Raw genomic sequence first — 18132 nt, 5'->3', positions numbered from 1 at the left:
TGGGCAGGAACTCTCTATAATGCCCCGCGCAGCCTCCAGGCCGGGCGGTGGGGACCGTGGCGGCAGCGAGAGGCGGGAGAGCCGAGCTGACCGCTGACCACTTGCCGGGCCGCTCCTCTTGTCTCCCTCCCTCCCTCCCTCCCCCCTCCCTCCCTCTCCCCCTCCCTCTCAGGGCTGGCACCACAGTCCCACCCCGCCTTCTCGGGTCCTCCCAGCCTCTCCACGTAAGCCCCCCCTCCCCACCTGCCTCTCCTCTCCCTCCCCTCCCCCACCCGCATCCTCCTCCTCCGGTACCCTTTCCCTCTCTGTCCTCTTATCAAGTCCTCTCCTCCTGTCTCGCTTCCAGCCCTCTGGCCAGCTTCCTCCCGCTCCCTTTCCCGGATCCTCCCTCTACCCAGTCTCTCCCCATTTCCCCAGTCTCATCTAACTCCCTTTTTCCCTTCCTCTGGTCTGACTCGCCTGCCCCATCCCGTCCCCGCCCTGTCCCCTTTGTGCCCCTTTTTCTTTTTCTCTCTCCCTCCCTGGCTTGGTGTCCCTTCTCCACCTCTAACTCCCTTCAGCTCGGCCTCCCTGTCCCCTTGCGGCCGCCAGCCTCCCTGCCCAAGGCCTGAGCCACCATGCTGACCCCAATGGTGGCTGGGGGGGTGGTGTTCCCCGGACTCTTTCTCCTCTCCAAGAACACGCTCCAGCGACTGCCCCAGCTGCGCTGGGAGGAGGCTGACGCGGTCATTGTCTCAGCCAGGTAAACTGCATCCCTTCCCCTGGCCCCTCTCCCCTTCTCAGGCATTATGGGGGTGGAAGGGACCCTAGTCCTTCCCTCGACCCTTGGCCCATTAGGGACTGGTGGTTCCTGAAGTGGTTGGTGGGCTTTACCTACAAGCTGCCTGCCCCCCTCACTGCCTTACTCACTGTCCCAGGAGACCTCGTCCAGACCCAGCCATCTGGTCTACTAGTATCCAGACTGCTTTTCTTTCCTCTCCCCCATTCACCCTCCCACCCTCCAAAACAGGACCAGCATGTGACTAAAACATTCCTATAAGATATGAGGGGCAAGGGGCAGAGAGCTGTGTATTAGTCAGGGCACATGTTTGGGGGTACAAGGGACAGAGGAGTGAATGGTAGAACTCTGTACAAGCTAGAATGAGGGCCAGAGTTGGGGAGGGAAGCATGGGGACAGTCAAAGAGTGAGCAGGAAAGTGGCCAGGGGAATTCAGGGTCACCGAGGAGTGGCCTGGTGACTGGGTGGCTGAGCGCTGTGAGAACAGGCCGGGGGCACCCCCTTGCCATCCAGTGCTGTCCCTGTGCGGCTCCTCCCAGGGAAGAGACCTTGTTATCAGCATTGTCTCACCTCAAGATGACCTCCCTTGTGTCCTCCTGAGGCCACTCAGTGTCCACGACTGACCAAGGGAAGGAAGCTGGCAGGGAGGAGTGGGGTGCACTGAGAAGTAGCAGCGGGAAGTCCTGGAGCCTGGGGTGGGGGGCGAGCCCCGGGCAAGCCGGCCTCAGGCAGAGACGGGCAGAGAGTGGCTCGAGGCGCAGTAACTGGACAGTAAAGAGGAGAAACTGAGGGCTGTGTCTCCTTCCTCTACCTCTGGTCCCTCTTTCTCCCTAGGCTAGTGTCCTCTGTCCAAGCCGTCATGGCCTCCACCGCTGGCTACATCGTCTCCACCTCCTGCAAGCACATCATTGATGACCAGTAAGTGCCACGAGACCACCTTGGCCCAAGTTCCCGCAGCCCGTGTGCGTGTGTGACTCCCGAGGACCCCAGGTCTTCCAGGGGACTCCTTCAGTGGTCCCCAAACACTTCACTTGGGACTGAGCAAGTTAACTGCATTAGCTGCAACTCAACACCCAGGAATAAATTTATCCATGTCCTGTCCTTTAAGGTCAGAGCCAGGGGGAAAAGGAGTGGGGATCAAAAAGGATTGTCAGAGTGGCTCCTAGGCTTCCTGGCCGCTCATATCATAGTAGGTCCTGTGTGCCCTTTCCTCCCCACTTCCTCCCTCCCTTACATCCCTCAGACCCCCTTTCTAACCAGCACCCAACTGGGGTGCCTCCCTCCTCATGCCAGGCTCACCCCTCTGCTCCTCCCCGAGTGCAGGTGTCCAGTCCCAGCTCTGTGCGCAAGAGGGAGACAGGAGAGAGATGACAGAGACAAGGCCACTAACGGTTGGGCCGTGGGGGGGTGCGGGTGGGGGAGGGGAAGGGTGAAGAGGCCAGAAGGTGGCACTGGCAACTGCCGCAGTGCCTGGTGCTTGCCAAAAAAGCCCAGGCCTTCGATGTGGGGCCGGAGGAGGCAGGAGAGGGGCCCTGTCCGTGGTGCTGACGGGCCAGCTCCAGGTGACCCGCGGGCTGCTGCCGAATGGCCCGGCAGGGTGCTGAAGACGCCCCGCGCTTAACTTCAGGCTCTGACCCCCTTCTCTGGAGACTGTTGGGCCGCAGGAACATTGTCTGGAGGACCCTGGCCTGGTGGCGCCCCTCTTTCTCTACAGATGAGTTCCCCTATCTGTGGAGTGGGGTACATCCCTTCCTGGAAGGGCTACCCTGAGGAGGCATTGAGCTGCGGGAGTCAAATGCCTAAAGCAGTTCTGGCTCTTGTACAGTGGGTGCTTAACTCTTTCTTCAGATCCCATTTGGTAACTTGGCTTCCTCTTCCCCTCTGCCCTTCTGCTCCACCCCTGGGTCTAAGATGAGCCTGGATTCCCAGGCATCTCTTGCTCTCATCTTTTCACACAGAGGTCACCTTTCCACTCTTACATTTCCTCCCCCCCCCCCCACGCCCACCCCCAGGTCTGTTCTTATCCCTTCCCCTGTAATCCTCAGGTGGGTGGGGGAATATCAGGGTTAATCCAGGGACAACAGCTGTTCCTACTCCTGAGCACCTAACTGCTGAGAGTGTGCGGACGGTTTTAACTCTTCAAGTTAAACCAGGACTAGTCCCCCCACAAGCCACATGGCTCCTGGGGCTGGCTCTCCCAGCCACTCCTGCTCCAACTCCACTTGGGCCAGTCGGACCCCTTTCCACCAGGGCTCTCCCTGCTTGTCTAACCTGGTTGCTGCTCCCTCTCCTCTCTCCCTTTCTCCAAGCTCCAGCATGGGTCTCGGGTTCTCTTTGCCCCAAATCATCCCTGCTGGAGTGGGCTGCCTGTCCCCTTGTAGGCAGTCTTCCTAGGGTTTGCATTCTGTCTCCATCTCACCCGATCCTTCACTGGCCTCCCCGCTCCCCGCCCCAGGCCCTCATTCCTCTTCTCCCTTGGGCAGCTCCGCATATAGGGTCTCAGCTCCTTTTCTTCATTACTCCGGCTGACTTTGCTTTCATCCCTCCACCTAGCTGGGCCAGTTCCCTGACCTCGCACTCCCACCTCAGACCTGCCACGGGGCTACAGCATTTAAGAGAAAGTGCTCAACGTGCTGAGTCAAGAAGAAAAATGCAATGTTGCATATTCATGTGCTTTTCATTTTTGTTTACTCTCAAAGTACAAGGAACTTTCTCTGTTCTTGACTCCTTTTGCTCAGCGTTTTCTCCTTAATGCTTGGCTGTACCTGAAAAACAACAACAACAACAAGAGGTTGGGTCGTGTTCAGGTAGAACAAGCAGCGCTAACGGCACCACCAAGTCCCCAGTGAGGCTTGTCTGTGACACCTGTCTTGAATCTTCTAGGGACAGTGGAGCCAGACTTCCCATGGTTGGTTATTCCTTGGCCAAGTCACCTAGTCTCTCAGTTTCCTCATCTGTAAAGCGGGGGTGGTAACCATCCCCGCTTTGTATAGGGTTTCTGCGGGGAGTGAATAAGTTTATGCATGTAAACGATTTTGGATATTAGAACAGTGCCTGCGTGTCAGTGGATGTCAGCAATACGATCGCTCTCCACTGCTCTTGCCTCTTCTGCTGTTATTGTCCTAACCTCAGCTGTCTCTCAGATCATGCCTGAGCTTGCTTTCTCTGTCACTGCCCTGTGGTCTGTGGCTGTCCTTTGGTGTCTTTTCCCTACCTCACCTCTCCCCATATTGCAGAGAGAGAGAGAATATGAATGAATGAATGAATGAATGAATGAATGAATGAATGAATGAGTATGAAAAATGGGTGGGTTCTGAGGTCAGACAGTCTGGATTTGATTCCCAGCACCCTTACCTACCAGCGTTGTGACCGTCCCACCTTGGGCCAGTTTCTTGCCCTCTACCCCTGGGTTCCATCACGGACCTCGAGAGTCCACTTCCGTCTCAGGGTTGTTGTGAATATCACTTGCTCCGGTGGCACGTCTAGTGCCGACCCTGGCACCTGGTCACTGCTCTGTCCATCTCCTTCCCTCTCTGATGCCCCCCTCTCTCTCTGCCCAACAGACACTGGCTTTCCTCTGCCTACACGCAATTTGCAGTGCCCTACTTCATCTATGACATCTACGCCATGTTCCTCTGTCACTGGCACAAACACCAGGTCAAGGGGCACGGAGGGGACGAAGGGGGGGCCAGAGCCCCGGGCAGCATCTGGGCCGTGGCGCGCGGCTACCTGCACAAGGAGTTCCTCATGGTGCTCCACCACGCCGTCATGGTGCTCGTCTGCTTCCCACTGTCGGTGGTGAGTCGGGGTGCCGAAAGCCAGGGCCTCCTGTCCTGCTCACGCCAGCGCCGCAGGAGCCCGGGGAGCACTGTGGTCGGGTCCCCCAGGGGCAGGGCAGGCCCAGGATGGAGAGTTCCCGCAGAGGGTTTTCTGAGCACCAGGCCAGCCCCAAACAGCGAGAGGGTCTGGGCGCAGCCTGGCCCGGGCTGGATATGCCCGGCCGTGGTGCCTGGGAGCTGTGGTTGCAGGTCTCTGAGCCTCAGTTTCCTCGGCTGTAACATAAGGTATAGATAGAGGCTGCCGCGCGGGATGGTTGGAGGGATACGGTGACGTCATGCTCGCAGCATGGCCGCTGTATACTAGAGGTGTTCAGACCTTCCGAGCTGAGCCTCTCCAACAGTGGCCGCAGAGAAGAGAGGGAGGGAGGCCAGGGAGAGGCCAGGCTAGTTCTCCCTGTCCTCCGCAGGTGTGGCGTCAGGGCAAGGGCGATTTCTTCCTAGGCTGCTTGCTGATGGCTGAGGTCAGCACCCCCTTCGTCTGCCTTGGCAAGATCCTCATCCAGGTGAGAGGGGGCCGGAGGCTGTGCGGGCCAGAAGGCAGGGCATTTCAGGGACCTTCAGGGATTCTTTAGCGGGCCGGGCCCGGGTCAGGGGAGGCGGGGCGCAGGGGCCCGCGGAGGGGAGGGGGCTCGGAGCTGCCCGCCCCCCCTGCTCTGCGCCCCGCCCCCTGCCCTCTGACCGCCCCGCCCACCCACCGCAGTACAAGCGACAGCACACTCTGCTGCACAAGGTGAACGGGGCCCTGATGCTGGTCAGCTTCCTCTGCTGCCGGGTGCTGCTCTTCCCCTACCTGTACTGGGCCTACGGGCGCCACGCCGGCCTGCCGCTGCTCGCCGTGCCCCTCGCCATCCCGGCCCACGTCAACCTGGGCGCCGCGCTGCTCCTGGCCCCCCAGCTCTACTGGTTCTTCCTCATCTGCCGCGGGGCCTGCCGCCTCTTCCGGCCGCGGGGCTCCACGCCGCCCTCTCCTTGTCAGACCCAGGACTGAGGGTGGGGCTGGGGGACCCTCCACCCCCCCACCCCATTCCTTGGGGACGGGGCTCTGGGGCTGCCCGGCAGGACGTGGGAGCCAGGGCCCTCTTGCCCTGGCGGCCCCAGGACCGACAACAGGTGCACTGCAAAGGGGCGGGGAGCCGGTGAAAGGCGGGGGGGGGGGGGGCCTCTTCTCCCAGCAGTGCCTGAGCTGAAGGTAGCGAACCCCTTCCTGCGCACCCCTTCTCCCATCACCAACCCTGGGGCCCTGGGGATGCAAAGGACAGAGGAAGGGGGCATCACTTCCCATCCACTGAGGGCTAGACGGCCATGGGGAAACTGACTCAAGGGGACCAGGACTCCGAGGATGTGGGGGAGGCCCTGCTGCCAAGGCCATCCCAGCCCTGTCCCCCTGCTGCAGACTCCCCTCGGTTCCGCACCATCTGAGAGGGAGGGGATACCCTAACTAACCCTCCCCCCCCCCCGCCCCCGCAGGCCTTGCTTGGGGCTAGCTGCCTCCACTGCTCCTCTCTCTCAGGGAGGCCAGCCTGAGGGATCTTATTTATTTTATTTATTCGCCCAAATCCATACTAGTCTGTGGGGGTGGGGGGAGGGAGGTGGCTGCTACCCCCAACCTTCCCAGTGCTGAGCAATCCCGGGGGCAGGTGAGGGGGCACCCCGTCCCTTCCCCACTAGGCTGCACATCTTGCCCTCGGGCCCCGGCATGTCCCTGGTGCTACAGACCTCTCAAGGCTTCCTCCAGTCTGGGGTCAGGGGACCCTGGGAGGTGCTTTCCAGACCGCTAATAAAGACGATCTGATCTGCGTGAACGCCACCAAGGCCCTCTTCACCCAGTTCTTTGGTGCGGGGAAGGGTGGGGGTCTGGGGGTAGAAAGCACAGATGGCCCCAGGACCCCAGGATGGGGCAGGACCTCCTGCCTGGTTATCCGAGCAGTCAGGCAAGAAAAAAGCAGACTTTTATTCCTCAGCAGGAGAGGAGGGCGGGTTTGGGCACTCAGGGCAGAGTCCAGGGCCCTTGTCCGGCTCCTCAGGCCCCTTTCTGGTAGCTCCTATGGGATATGAGATCAGAAGTGGGAGGCCACACCCTGCCTCCCTAGGCTTTTGGGTCCTTCAGCCTCTCCTAAGGCAGGCTGAGGTGGGAGGGGCCCGGGAAAGGGGGGCCTTACATGTGTGTGCAGAACTGGTAAAGGAGGAAGAGGAAGGCTACTACCAGAGCGCCCACCAGGATGTGATGGAAGAACTCGGAGTTGGATCCTGTTAGACAAGGAGGGGAAGATGGGGATCCTGCCTCCTCTCCAATGGAAGGGCCAAGGGCAGCTCTTCTCCAGGCCCTGGCAAGGAAGGAGGCCCCTTCTCAAGTGGGTTCATACCTGAGTTAACAAAGATGACAGGTTTCTCTCCAATAAACTGGGCCACAGCCAGGAGCCTGGCTTGGTCTGAGTCTGGGTAATCAAAGAAGTCGGGTCTGTCTATGAAGAGCAGAGACCCTGCTCCCCGGACCGAGGTGCTGGCCCGCTCCCGGCTGGGTGCTAGGGAGCAAAGTCTATGTCAAGAATCAAGCAGACCCCTGCCCTCTACCCCAGGAGGCTGTGGCTGACCCAGGACCCTGCCAGGCCACACAGCCTTAGTGTGGCTGGGAAGGGGTTTGATTTTGTTCCAGGAACATCTTAAGGATCAACTGAGATCTCCATGCGAAGGCCCCTGCTGGATGTGGGGCGGGGGGGGGGGGGGGCGGGGAGAGACGGGCAGGGAGAGGCAGGCCCTTGCTTGGCCTCCCAGCTCCTAAGGCAGATTGACCCTTCACCCCAAGACTTCTCCTCCCCACCGCTGCCAGGACAGCTTCCCACCTGTTTCTATGGCCCCCAGCCCAACCAGCCACACCCATGCCCACGCCCACTGCCACAGCCTCATGACCCTTCCACTCCTGTGACAGGGGTGGGGGCTCTGTGATGTCACAGCCTTGGGCCGTTCTGAGCATAAGCTCTGGGGTGAGGGGAGAGAGAAAGTGCTGGGGGCTGGGAACTTCCCCCCAAGTCCCCACATCAGAAGAGGACACTTTGGGACCACCCCCTCGTCTCCCCCAGGGCCTTCATCCTTTGATTGGGGTGATGTCAATGATAAAACAGTAATAGGGGCAGCCCCAACATTTAGAAATAGGAAGGACTTGGGGGCAAGCTTGCTGGAAGCTGGGACTAAGGAGAGCTGCCTTTGTAGAGCAACACGGTCTTTCCTGGGGTGGGGGGCAGGGAGAAACACCTCCAGTTACCCCCGGAATCCACTCTCTGCATGGCCTCCCTTACCCATCACAGCTAGCCTGTCCTCATTACACAGACAAGGGAACCAAGGCGCAGAGGGGCAAAGTAATGTGGGCGACGCACACTTCCCAGGGCTGTGCATTTTCCTCTCTGAGGCTCCCCCCTGCTTTGGGTCCCCAAATTCAAGGGTCCCCAAATTCACGACCCTTAGTGCTCAGCTGAGGACGACCCTGGGGTTGGGAGCCGGGAGAAATAACAGGCGTTTCCCACTAGGTGGCAGCAGTGCTCACGGGTGCCTGTTTCCCTCCCACCCGCGAGGGCACCGCTCCCGCTCCTCCAAGCCCTCCTCCCGCCTCTTCCCGCAGGTGCTGCAGGAAAAGGTACCGCTGCGGGAACGGCAGGCACGGGGATTGTCAGAGGAAAGGCCCCGCCCATCTCGAGGCCTGTCTCTTGGTCACCCACAGCGCCCTTGCAGGCTCCTCTCTCCGGGTGGGCTCCCCCAAGGGCCATCCCATTTCCCATTTCCAATCCCTGCTTTTCTCTATTTGTCCCTTCCCAACAACCACTGTCAATCCTGCGGACCGCCAAGAGTTAGCTCTCCTCTGATTGGCAGGAGGGCCTGTCTATCACAGATGTGTCCCGCCCCACCCAAGCCCAAGGACAGTTCAGGGTCTTCTTGGTTTGATTACACAGATGCCTGTTCAAGAGTCTCCGGCAGTCCCGGTTCTGTGACTTCCCCCAAATCAGGCATGTGTCTGTGGCATGTTGGGAGGTCCTCTGTCCTATGATGGAGGCGCCCTCCTCCCCTGGGTCCCCACCCCTCCTCTTTCTTGCCCTCAGGGGCTACCCTCTCAAGCGTCCTCACAGTAGCCCCTGGGGAGGTCCTTGCCCTGCTCAGCTTCTATTTCCTAAACGGTAAAGCTCAGGGAGGAGAAAATGGGGGAAAAGGAGACAGACTAACATCTACGGGACCTCCTGTGGGCCCCTATCCCCTACACTTCTCTCTTCTGGGAAAGAGGAAGTGACTTAGCCGAAGTCAGGCACATGAGGAGCAGCGAGGAGTCCGGCTCCTGACCCCGGGCCAGGGTTCCCAGCCCAGGCCTGTCGGAGGCTGCTGCCACCGTTTAGCCGCGGGAAGGGGTCCAGAGCCTTTAGCCACTGGAGTGGATCTTGCCATTTCCTCACTCGCCCCAAAAGGATGCAGCTGCCCTGTCCCCCAGAAAAGCCTCCTTTGACACACGCAGTGACTTCTCATTCATTTATTCATCCAATCATTAAGTACATGCATTGAGCCCCTGCTCTGTGCCAGGCTCCATTTATGGCTTAGAGAGAAATCACCAGGGCACGGTCTCTGCCCTCAGGGATCACAGGGGAAAGAACTCTTGGATGCACATCATTATAGACAGATGACCCCTAAGGGGCTGTCTACACTTGCTGTCTCTGCTCCCTCACCTTTAACGACCTAGCTTCGTCCTCACCGCTCCACTGAAGCCACTTTTGCCAAGTCTACCAAGGACCTCTTAACTTGCCAAATCTAATGGTTACTTCTGCTCAGTCCGTCTGTCTCGCAGCAGCACGCACATGCCCCTGCCCCTTGGCGTGGGAGCCATGCTCGCCCATTTTCAGGGTCCCCCCCTTCTCCAGCCAGCTCAGCCTTGGACCTTCTCTTTTCTGTCTATATTCTCTCTCCCTAGGTGATCTCATTCAGTCTCATGGCTTTAAATACCATCTATATGCTGGTGACTCACAAATGTATATTTCAAGCCTAGTCCTCTCCTCTGAGCTCCAGACTCCTCTACCCAGCTTCCTGCTTCGTGTCTCTTTATGTCCAAAACCATCTCCAACTCAATAGATCCCAAATGGAGCTCTTGGTTCTCCTATCCCAAACTGAGCTCCTGCTTTCCTTCGCCGCAAAGGGGTCTCACCATTCCTTGAGATGCTCTGCTCCACACAAACACCCAGGAGTCGTCCCAACGCTCTTCCTCTCTGGCTCCTGACAGAGCCGTCATCAAGACCTGTTGGCTCGATTTCCAACATGAATCTCAAATCCATCCGCCTCCCTGGCAGCTCCATTGCTGCCACTCTTTCAAGTCAACCCCATTCCTCCCCTGGTATTTCGACAGCCTGTGGACCGGGGGACTTCTCTCTGTTCACTCCTCCCTCGAGGAGAACAGAGAGAAGAACGCTCAGCCCTCTATGACTTAAAACCCTTCAATGGCTTCCCCTGGTGCCTGTGTGATTATGAACACCTTACCCTGAGCTGCAAGCCTCTTGCCCAGCCCCCTCCACCCACCCACCTCAGTTCTTAACACGGCCCCCCTTGCTCAGCACACTCCAGTCTTTGCACACACCTGTGCCTAGGACACCTTGCCCCCCACCCGTGAACTGGCTAACTTCTCCTATCTTCCGAGTCTCAGTTGAGACCACACTTGGCACGGGAGGGCAACTCCCATGGCCTTCGGATCATGCCCTATCCTATCACTGCATCGGAATTGTCTGTGTATCTGTCTCTTTCCCCTACAAGGCCCTGGAGCTAGAGATCACTGATCTTGGTCACAGACTTGCACCAAAGCATATAGTAGGTGTCCAATAAATATTTATTAGCCAAATGGATGGATAAAAACCTTTCCACAAGCCAGCGCTCAGCACTGTCTGCCATTTGCCCGGCAACTGGCTCGAGCTCCCACTTCATCCTCACCTTGCCCCAACAAGGCTTTCTGGAGCCGTGCTGCTGGGCCTGAGCTAAGCCCCCGGCAGGCAGCAACAGAGGAGGGCAGGACTTCTTGGCCAGCTTGCTCCCCCCATTCCCCGCAGGCCCACGTCTGCCTCTTGCCAAACCCACCAGCTCTAGTCCTGGATGGGGGTCTCCCTTGATCCTGCCTCCTCTCTTATCCTGGATAGCCCCAAAGGAAACCTGACGGTTGCCTTTAAATAGGTATTATTTTAATGTATTCTTTTGAATAGGGAACAGAGGCGAATGGTACAAAATCCAAAGGGTACAAAAGCATAGAAAATAAGACTTTCCTATTCTTGCCCTACCCTACCCTCCAGCAATCTCCTCAGAGCTTGATGTAGTTACCACTTTCTTGGGCAGCCTTCCAAGGATAAGTTATGCACAAAAAAAACCCGGACACATATAAACTCCTTTCTCCCCATTCCATTCATACTGTTCTGCGCCTTACTTTTTTAGGTGAAGCTGCGATTGGGAAGACGGCTCTGTACAAGTGTGTGCATACAAGTACAAGGGCCTCTTTCTTTGTTGTGGCTGCATACTCTTTCACCGTTTGAAATTGTGTCAGAACTGATTGAACTGATCCCCTGCTCGTGGACATTTAGGTTGTTTCCTGTCTTTTGTCATTGCAAACATGCTGCATTAAAGAACCCTGAACTTTGATTATTTTGCTCATGGGCCAGCATATCTGTAGGATAAAATCCTAGAAGTAGAATCTCTGGGTCAAAGAGTCTGTGTATTTGTCATCTTGGTATCCACCATCAGAATGGCCTCCGCAGAGATGGTGCCCATTTACCCACAGCGTTGTACACATTGTGTGTTAACAGATGCTTTGAGTTTTGTCATCTGGTAGGTGATAAGTGCTATCTCAGTGTGGTTTGACTTTGCATTTCTCCCTCTTTTTTTAAAAAAATCATGTATTTTAAAAAAATACACATAGTATTTCTATCTTAACCATTTGCAAACATACGGTTCAGCAGTGTTAAGTACATTCACATTATTGTGCAACCACACTTCTCTTACTTTTAAATCACAATACTTCGGGGTGCCAACTGAGGGCTAGGCCCAGCTTGAGGGAGCCTCCATGGCACTCCCTGGTGGTGGGGGAGACAGAAATGTAAACAGGGGGTAGAACGGAGCCTAAGGTAGCCCATTGGAAGCTAGGGGGTGGGGTGGGGATACTCTAGGAAGACTGCTAGGAAGAGGTGACCCAGGATGACTCCCGAAGGAAGGGAAGCTCTTCCAGGCCAGGGAGGTCCTGTGAGCAAAGGTCCAGAGGCCTCGGAGATCCAGGTGTGTTCTAGGAACCGCAAGTAACGTTCCTGCCAGACAGCCACCTTTCGGAGAAGTCATGGTCTTGGGCCGAAGGGCCTTAAAGGCCACTGTGAGGACTCTGTTTTGGGGGGACGGCGGGTTTGGGGCAAAGAAGAGCAAAGGTCCAAGGCTGGGGTCTGACAGGCAGATGGCAGGGTTTCGGGTGGGAAATGGCACACTGGTGAGGGACTGGACTGCAAGGCTCCGGGGCGTTCAGAAGGAAGCCCGACGCCCTTCCCCACCTGGCGGACAGAACTGGAGATGGCAGGGGGTGGGGTGAAGGAGGGGACCCCGGCCCTTGGGGGCTGAGTTGGGCCACAGGAGAGACGCCTGAACGGCTACAGAGAAGAGGCGTGGGGAGGTGGGGGGGAAGCCACAGCCTCGGACCTGTCGCCTCCCTCAGACTGTGAGGTTCCCGGGCCCGGCTCGGAGACCCCCAGATCCCAGGCCAGCGAGAGCGGGCCGACCAGATCCCCGGCGCCTGCCCACCCCGGGGTCACTGCGGATCTCTAAGCCCCGCCCCTACGGATCTGGGGAGGGGAGGGCCCGCCAGCCTACTCCCTCCCCCCGCGCGCTCTCCGTGGGGGAGGGGCGTGAGGATGCGCGGGGGGCGGGGGGAGGAGGAGCAGGCGTCGCCATGGCAACCAGGCGGGTGGTCCGGCGCCGCAGACCCGGGAGGGAGGCGAGGAGACGGCCGGGGAGGCCGGCGCCGCGGGCTCGGCGCGGGGGCAGGGGCGGGGGCCCGGGGTCTCCGGGGAGTTGGGGAACACCGGGCGGTTCTCGCCGCTGGTTCCCGGTGGCGCAGGGAGCCCGTGTGTCTGCGAGCGTGTGCCGGCGAAGTTCTCCGCGGTGGGTTAGTGCATGTGTGCGGGCGTGCGCACGTGGGCGCAGGCGTGTGCGCGGGAGTGCCCGTGGGTGTGTGTGTGTGCGTGCGTGTGGTGTGCAGTCGCGTGCGCCCCGGCCGGTGCCCGGCGGGCGCGGGCGGGAGAGTCCCGCCCCCTCCCCAGCCTCCGGCCGCCCCTCCCCGCCCCCCCGCCGCCTGCGCCGGCTGCTTCCTCGCCTCCACCTCGCTCACCCCCTCCTCCCCGCACTTTCTCCGGCTCTCCCTCCCTCCCTCTCGGCTCTCACCGCCGGACTCCGCGCTCTTCTCGCTGGCCGCCGAGGGAGTCGCCGGCCGCCACCGCCCAGCCTGTACCTGCCGCCCCCCCGCCCAGGGCTTGGGCACCTGTTGGAGGCACAGACACAGGTGCAGAGGGCTGGGCCGCCGGGGGCGTGAGGGTGCGGGAGCGCGTGTGAGCCCACGGCGTGCTTAGCTCCCTGGAGGCTGCAATTTCTGGCTCCTCTTGGAGAGCCAGTCTCAGGAGGAGGCATCCGAGGCGGGGGTCCCCCGCGGGGGGCTGCAGGGTAGGGGGGACCAGGCACGCAGGTAGGCAGGCCGATCCTGGGGCTGAATGAAGGGACAGCGGGCCATGAAAGCCTACAGGGGTGGGTGACACCCGGCCCAGACAGGCCCCTGGTGCAGAGGGACGGACAGAGCCTAGGAGAGGCAGAGGGGGCCTGCAGGGCTGCCTCAGAGGTAGGCAGGGCCCAGGGGCAGACGGCATCCCAGGATGAGGGGCAGGAGCTGGGAAGATGGCATCGGGACTGTCCAAAGGTATGTGGGCATGGCCGAGGTGGAGCCAGGCCCTATCTGGGGGAGTGGGCTGGCAGCCCAGCCCCAGTGCAGCGAAGCTGGGGGTCTGGAGGGCTCAGGCCTCCTGCCTGCCCACCAGCTGGCCCAGGCCACCCTCTCCCTCCACACCTGGGAAGGGAAGCCAGGGAGGGCCCCACCAACTGGGGAGGTTGCCGCCTGGGGCTCACGTTCTCTTGGACCTCCCTCCTGCAGCCAAGGGTGCTGCATGAGGGGCCGCAGGGGCGACCGCATGACCATCAACATCCAGGAGCACATGGCCATCAACGTGTGTCCTGGGCCCATCCGGCCCATCCGGCAGATCTCTGACTACTTCCCCCGCCGGGGACCAGGACCTGAAGGCGGGGGCAGGGATTTCAGGGAGGCCCCTGCCCGCCTGGCACCCCTGGCCCTGGCCCCGCCTGCAGCCCTCCTTGGGGCCACCACGCCCGAGGATGGAACGGAGGTGGACAGCTATGACTCGGATGATACCAGTGAGTCTGGGGGTTGAGGGGGGGTGCTTCCGGGCTGTGGAAAGGGGCTGGGGCCCTGCTGGGCGTGTTGGGGGAGGCGGGCTCTGCCTCCAGGGCTGCAGTCAGCGTGGAGATAACAGACAGTTTCCGAAAGGCTCAATATTCAATATTTCTGCTGAGACACTCAACCACCCACACGGCCCCAGTTGCGGCCCAGCCGGGGACCCAGATGCTCGCGCGCACCCCCACCCCCCCCGCAGGCCGCCAGACGCCCAGGCACGCGCACCTTCCCCAGCCTGCCCACGGGTCTCTCACACACACACACCTGTCCTTACACACTGCCTCACGCTGGTCTTTCCTCTTCTCCAGCCGCCCTGGGCATGCTGGAGTTTGACCTTCTCTACGACCAGGCCTCCTGCACTCTGCGCTGCAGTATCCTCAGGGCCAAGGTGGGTACTCCCGGCCTCCCAAGCCCTGGCCCCGTTTGCCTGTTTCCAGGTCCCCAGGTTGGACCCCTCCTCCTCCCCCCGACCCCTATCCCCCGGCACCCTTCTTCTTGACTCTCCACACCCCGAGGATCCACTCTGCAGCGGGAGGGAGGGAGGCAGGGCTGGGAGCTTGCAGCCCTCTTCCTTCCCCTCCCCTGCAGGGCCTCAAGCCCATGGATTTCAATGGCCTGGCCGACCCCTATGTCAAGCTACACCTGCTGCCTGGGGCCTGCAAGGTAACGGCCTCTTCCCTCCCCCAGCCTGAGCCGGCTTGTGGGTCTGTCCCCAAACTTCCCATGCCTTCAGCCTCTGTGGGTCTGGGGGACGTGGACTGAGAACCTTCGTCCCCACACCTCAGGCCAATAAGCTAAAAACTAAGACTCAGAGGAACACGCTGAATCCCGTGTGGAATGAGGATCTGACGTACAGTGGGATCACGGATGAGGACATCACCCACAAGGTGCTCAGGTGAGGGCTCCATTCCCCCTGTTACTGAGGATTCCAGCTCAGCACCTCCTCTGGGAGCTGTCCTTGCCACCTTCTTTGGCTGGTTGATCTGCCTCCCATTAAGCCCCTCTCAGATGCTCAGGAACAATCACTGGCTCCCCATCCCCCTTCGGCAGCAGGCCAAAATGTTTCCCCGGCATTCCTGCCCTCCAAATATCTCCTCCTACTGCTGGTCAGCTTCAAGACTCCTGACCTCTGCCTGTTGTGTCTCTTCCATGGAAAGTGCTCCCCGCTGTGCCTCCTCCTGGAAGCTTTCCCTGGTTGCCGAGCGCCCTCCCCAAAGCCCCCGACAAGTCAGACCTATGTAGCAGAGGTCTGCCCATCCTCATGCCTGTGCCCCCCTAACATCCCGTGCTAAGGAGTGAAGTCTTCAGGGACAGGGAACTTGCTCCATCATCCCAGGAGGTGGGGCTGTGGGGACTGTAGTCCCTGGCCCGACTGAAGGGCAGCACAGCCCAGGCTTGTGAGGCCTTTAGCTGTGTTCTTGGCAATGGGGAAGCCGGGGCACGGTTGGCACTGGGGCGGGGGCATGGTCAGCCTTGGGTTTTGGAGATCATTCTGTTGGCTGTGAGGCTGACTGGGGATCGGGGCGGTGGGGGCGGGGGGGACAGAGGCAGACACCGGGAAGGCTGGCCCATCTTTCAGATGTGAGCACATTAGGCCTGAGTAGCCGAGTGCGCGCTCGTGCCCAGCTCTGGGTTATGCAACTTTACATTTATTTCCCTTGATCCTGATAGTTGTAGGAGGTGGGTGCTCATATCTCCATTTTATAGATGGGAATTGAGGCATAGGGAGCTTGAGTGACTTGGCCAAGGTCACACAGGTAGCTAGTAGGTGGCAGAGGTAGGAAATAAACAGCCCTCCAGGACAGCTCCTCAGGAGTGTCAGAACAGAAGGAAGCACAGGGAGCTGCAGAAGGGGATGAACGGAACTAAAAGCAATCATTTCTTAAAGATTTTGTCAGAGAGGGAGAGAGCGTACACACAAGCAGGGGGAGAGGGAGAAGCGGACTCCCTGCGGAGCAGGGAGCCCGATGCGGGGCTCGATCCCAGGACCCTGGGATCACCACCGGAGCCGAAGGCAGACGCTTAACTGACTGAGCCACCCAGGCGCCCCTAAAAGCTGTCATTTCTTAATCGCTGGGCTCCCGTGTCTCTCCCAGGCTGGTTCCCTGCTCCAGGCAGACAAGGACAGGAGTGCCAGAGGAGGCGTGGGATCCTCGCCCAACCGCCCAAGGCTCCTCAAGGCGCTTCCAGCCCTTGCACACGGAGTCTGGGACCCACACCCACCAATGCCTGCTCTGGGCACGTTGTTCAGTTGGATCCCGTCCCCAGGCTCTGAATGGAGGCAGTGGAGGGTGGCGGTCCTCAGGATTTGTGAGGGCTTCCTGAAGTAGCTGCGCAGGTCCCGATGGACCCGGGGTGGCCGGGGCAGCGGGACAGGGCACCACACAGCCCGTGAGACAGGTGAGGCGTAGAGTAGGGCAGAGCTGGGACTGGCTTCAGGTGCCCCGCGTTCGGTTGGAGGACCTTTCTCCCCACCGGAGCAGGCTCAGGTACGCCGGGGGCCCTGACCCTGCGGTTCCCCGCCAGGATCTCCGTCTGTGACGAGGACAAGCTGAGCCACAATGAATTCATTGGGGAGATCCGAGTACCCCTCCGCCGCCTCAAGCCTTCACAGAAGAAACATTTTAACATCTGCCTTGAGCGCCAGGTCCCGGTCTGTGTAGGGGTGGGGCGGGGGGGGGTGCTGGGGGGGGCGGCGACCCTGGGGAGGCCAGGTTTCCAGAACCTTCTCTCCGTCCCCTCAGCTGGCTTCACCCTCCTCCATGTCAGTGGCACTGAGGGGCATCTCCTGTTACCTGAAGGAGGTGAGGTACCCCACAGGGACCGCGCCCGTGTGGGTGGGAAGTGGCGGGGATGCGGGCTGACCCCCGAGTCCCCCCCACAGCTGGAGCAGGCCGAGCAGGGGCCCGGGCTGCTGGAAGAGCGCGGGCGCATCCTGCTGAGTCTCAGCTACAGCTCTCGGCGCCGGGGGCTGCTGGTGGGCATCGTGCGCTGCGCCCACCTGGCTGCCATGGACGTCAACGGCTACTCCGACCCCTACGTCAAGACGTGAGCCCGCCCTTCCCTCCCCTGGGGGCCTGACCTCCTCTGCGGCCTGATGCGTCCCTGACCGCCCCGCCCTCCTCTGCAGGTACCTGAGGCCTGACGTGGATAAGAAATCCAAGCATAAAACGTGTGTGAAGAAGAAGACTCTCAATCCGGAATTTAATGAGGTAAGCGGGGCAGGGCCCAGAAATCAAGCCGGGGGTGGGGGGCAGCTGGGGCCGGGGCCTCACGGAAGCTGAGGCCCGCCCTGCCCCAGGACTTCTTCTACGAGATGGAGCTCTCTGCTCTGGCCACCAAGACTCTGGAAGTCACAGTGTGGGACTACGACATCGGCAAATCCAACGACTTCATCGGTGAGGGGACAGGCTGCTGGGTGGGGCCGGTGATGGGGGGCTGGGCAGGGGGCAGGCCAGCGGAGACGGGCCCTGACGGTGCCGGCCCTTGCTGCCCGCCAGGTGGCGTGGCCCTGGGGCCCGGGGCCCGGGACGAGGCCCGGAAGCACTGGAGTGACTGCCTGCAGCAGCCGGACACGGCCCTGGAGCGCTGGCACACCCTGACCAGCGAGCTGCCCCCCGCCGCCGGGGCCCTGCCCTCAGCCTGAGCAGGTGGCAGCTGCCCCGCACGGGCCCCGCGGGGCCAGGACCCAACCTCCGCACGAGTGTGTTGCACGTTTACACGGGGTGCATGCCCCGCCCCCCACTACCTGTCTTATTTTGTGAGAGTCTGCGTGCCCGTGGGTCCGTCCTCTCGCGAGGGGCCGTGGACATCTACATTCACATATGCAAACTTCCTCCTGCCTGCCTCGCTCCCACACAGATATGCAAACACCCAGCCCGGGCACGCCCGCAGGGGGCTGCCGGGCCTCTCTCCTGCCCCTCCAGGCTGCCCCGTCCCCCTCGGCCCACAGGGAGGAGGTCGGACTCAGGGGGGTTCGGAGGAGGGGAATGTCTCCAAAAAAGAGAAGGACGAAAAAC

General features: G+C 60.4%; 3 protein-coding genes across 3 annotated transcripts; 2 read left to right on the top strand and 1 right to left on the bottom strand.

The window, feature by feature from the left end:
* The first annotated feature begins 499 nt into the window (after positions 1–499).
* Positions 500–5605, top strand: TLCD3B (TLC domain containing 3B). Its single transcript, XM_034988162.1, has 5 exons — positions 500–742; positions 1613–1696; positions 4342–4576; positions 5025–5120; positions 5318–5605. The coding sequence occupies exons 1-5, from the start codon at positions 618–620 to the stop codon at positions 5603–5605; spliced, it is 828 nt and encodes a 275-aa protein (XP_034844053.1). The 5' UTR covers positions 500–617.
* A 1032-nt stretch (positions 5606–6637) lies between these two features.
* CUNH16orf92 (chromosome unknown C16orf92 homolog) lies at positions 6638–7521 on the bottom strand. The gene is made up of 4 exons (XM_034988163.1): positions 7458–7521; positions 6981–7139; positions 6777–6864; positions 6638–6659 (listed from the first exon to the last, which is right to left on the bottom strand). Exons 1-4 carry the CDS (start codon positions 7519–7521, stop codon positions 6638–6640), a joined length of 333 nt encoding a protein of 110 aa, XP_034844054.1.
* Positions 7522–13808: 6287 nt separating this feature from the next.
* DOC2A (double C2 domain alpha) lies at positions 13809–17990 on the top strand. Its single transcript, XM_034988927.1, has 10 exons — positions 13809–14073; positions 14422–14501; positions 14702–14776; positions 14899–15008; positions 16640–16766; positions 16858–16917; positions 16998–17161; positions 17244–17325; positions 17415–17511; positions 17614–17990. Exons 1-10 carry the CDS (start codon positions 13809–13811, stop codon positions 17757–17759), a joined length of 1206 nt encoding a protein of 401 aa, XP_034844818.1. The 3' UTR covers positions 17760–17990.
* The last annotated feature ends 142 nt before the right edge of the window (positions 17991–18132 follow it).

Source organism: Mirounga leonina, unplaced genomic scaffold (assembly GCF_011800145.1).
Source record: "Mirounga leonina isolate KUSES-001 unplaced genomic scaffold, KU_Mleo_1.0 Mir_454, whole genome shotgun sequence".
Lineage (NCBI taxonomy): Eukaryota > Metazoa > Chordata > Mammalia > Carnivora > Phocidae > Mirounga > Mirounga leonina.
This window is presented reverse-complemented; position numbering and strand designations above follow the sequence as displayed.

What these genes read in the sequence shown, in the direction of transcription:
- DOC2A (XM_034988927.1), top strand. Translation starts at nt 13,809, where the DNA reads ATGAGGGGCCGCAGGGGCGACCGCATGACCATCAACATCCAGGAGCAC. An exon ending in CTATGACTCGGATGATACCA is followed by an intron (nt 14,074 to 14,421) that starts GTGAGTCTGGGG and finishes CCTCTTCTCCAG; the next exon opens with CCGCCCTGGGCATGCTGGAG. An exon ending in TCTCCTGTTACCTGAAGGAG is followed by an intron (nt 16,918 to 16,997) that starts GTGAGGTACCCC and finishes TCCCCCCCACAG; the next exon opens with CTGGAGCAGGCCGAGCAGGG.
- TLCD3B (XM_034988162.1), top strand. Translation starts at nt 618, where the DNA reads ATGCTGACCCCAATGGTGGCTGGGGGGGTGGTGTTCCCCGGACTCTTT. An exon ending in AAGCACATCATTGATGACCA is followed by an intron (nt 1,697 to 4,341) that starts GTAAGTGCCACG and finishes TCTGCCCAACAG; the next exon opens with ACACTGGCTTTCCTCTGCCT. An exon ending in TTGGCAAGATCCTCATCCAG is followed by an intron (nt 5,121 to 5,317) that starts GTGAGAGGGGGC and finishes CACCCACCGCAG; the next exon opens with TACAAGCGACAGCACACTCT.
- CUNH16orf92 (XM_034988163.1), bottom strand. Translation starts at nt 7,521, where the DNA reads ATGAGGCTGTGGCAGTGGGCGTGGGCATGGGTGTGGCTGGTTGGGCTG. An exon ending in TGTCATCTTTGTTAACTCAG is followed by an intron (nt 6,865 to 6,980) that starts GTATGAACCCAC and finishes CTTGTCTAACAG; the next exon opens with GATCCAACTCCGAGTTCTTC. An exon ending in TACCAGTTCTGCACACACAT is followed by an intron (nt 6,660 to 6,776) that starts GTAAGGCCCCCC and finishes CATATCCCATAG; the next exon opens with GAGCTACCAGAAAGGGGCCT.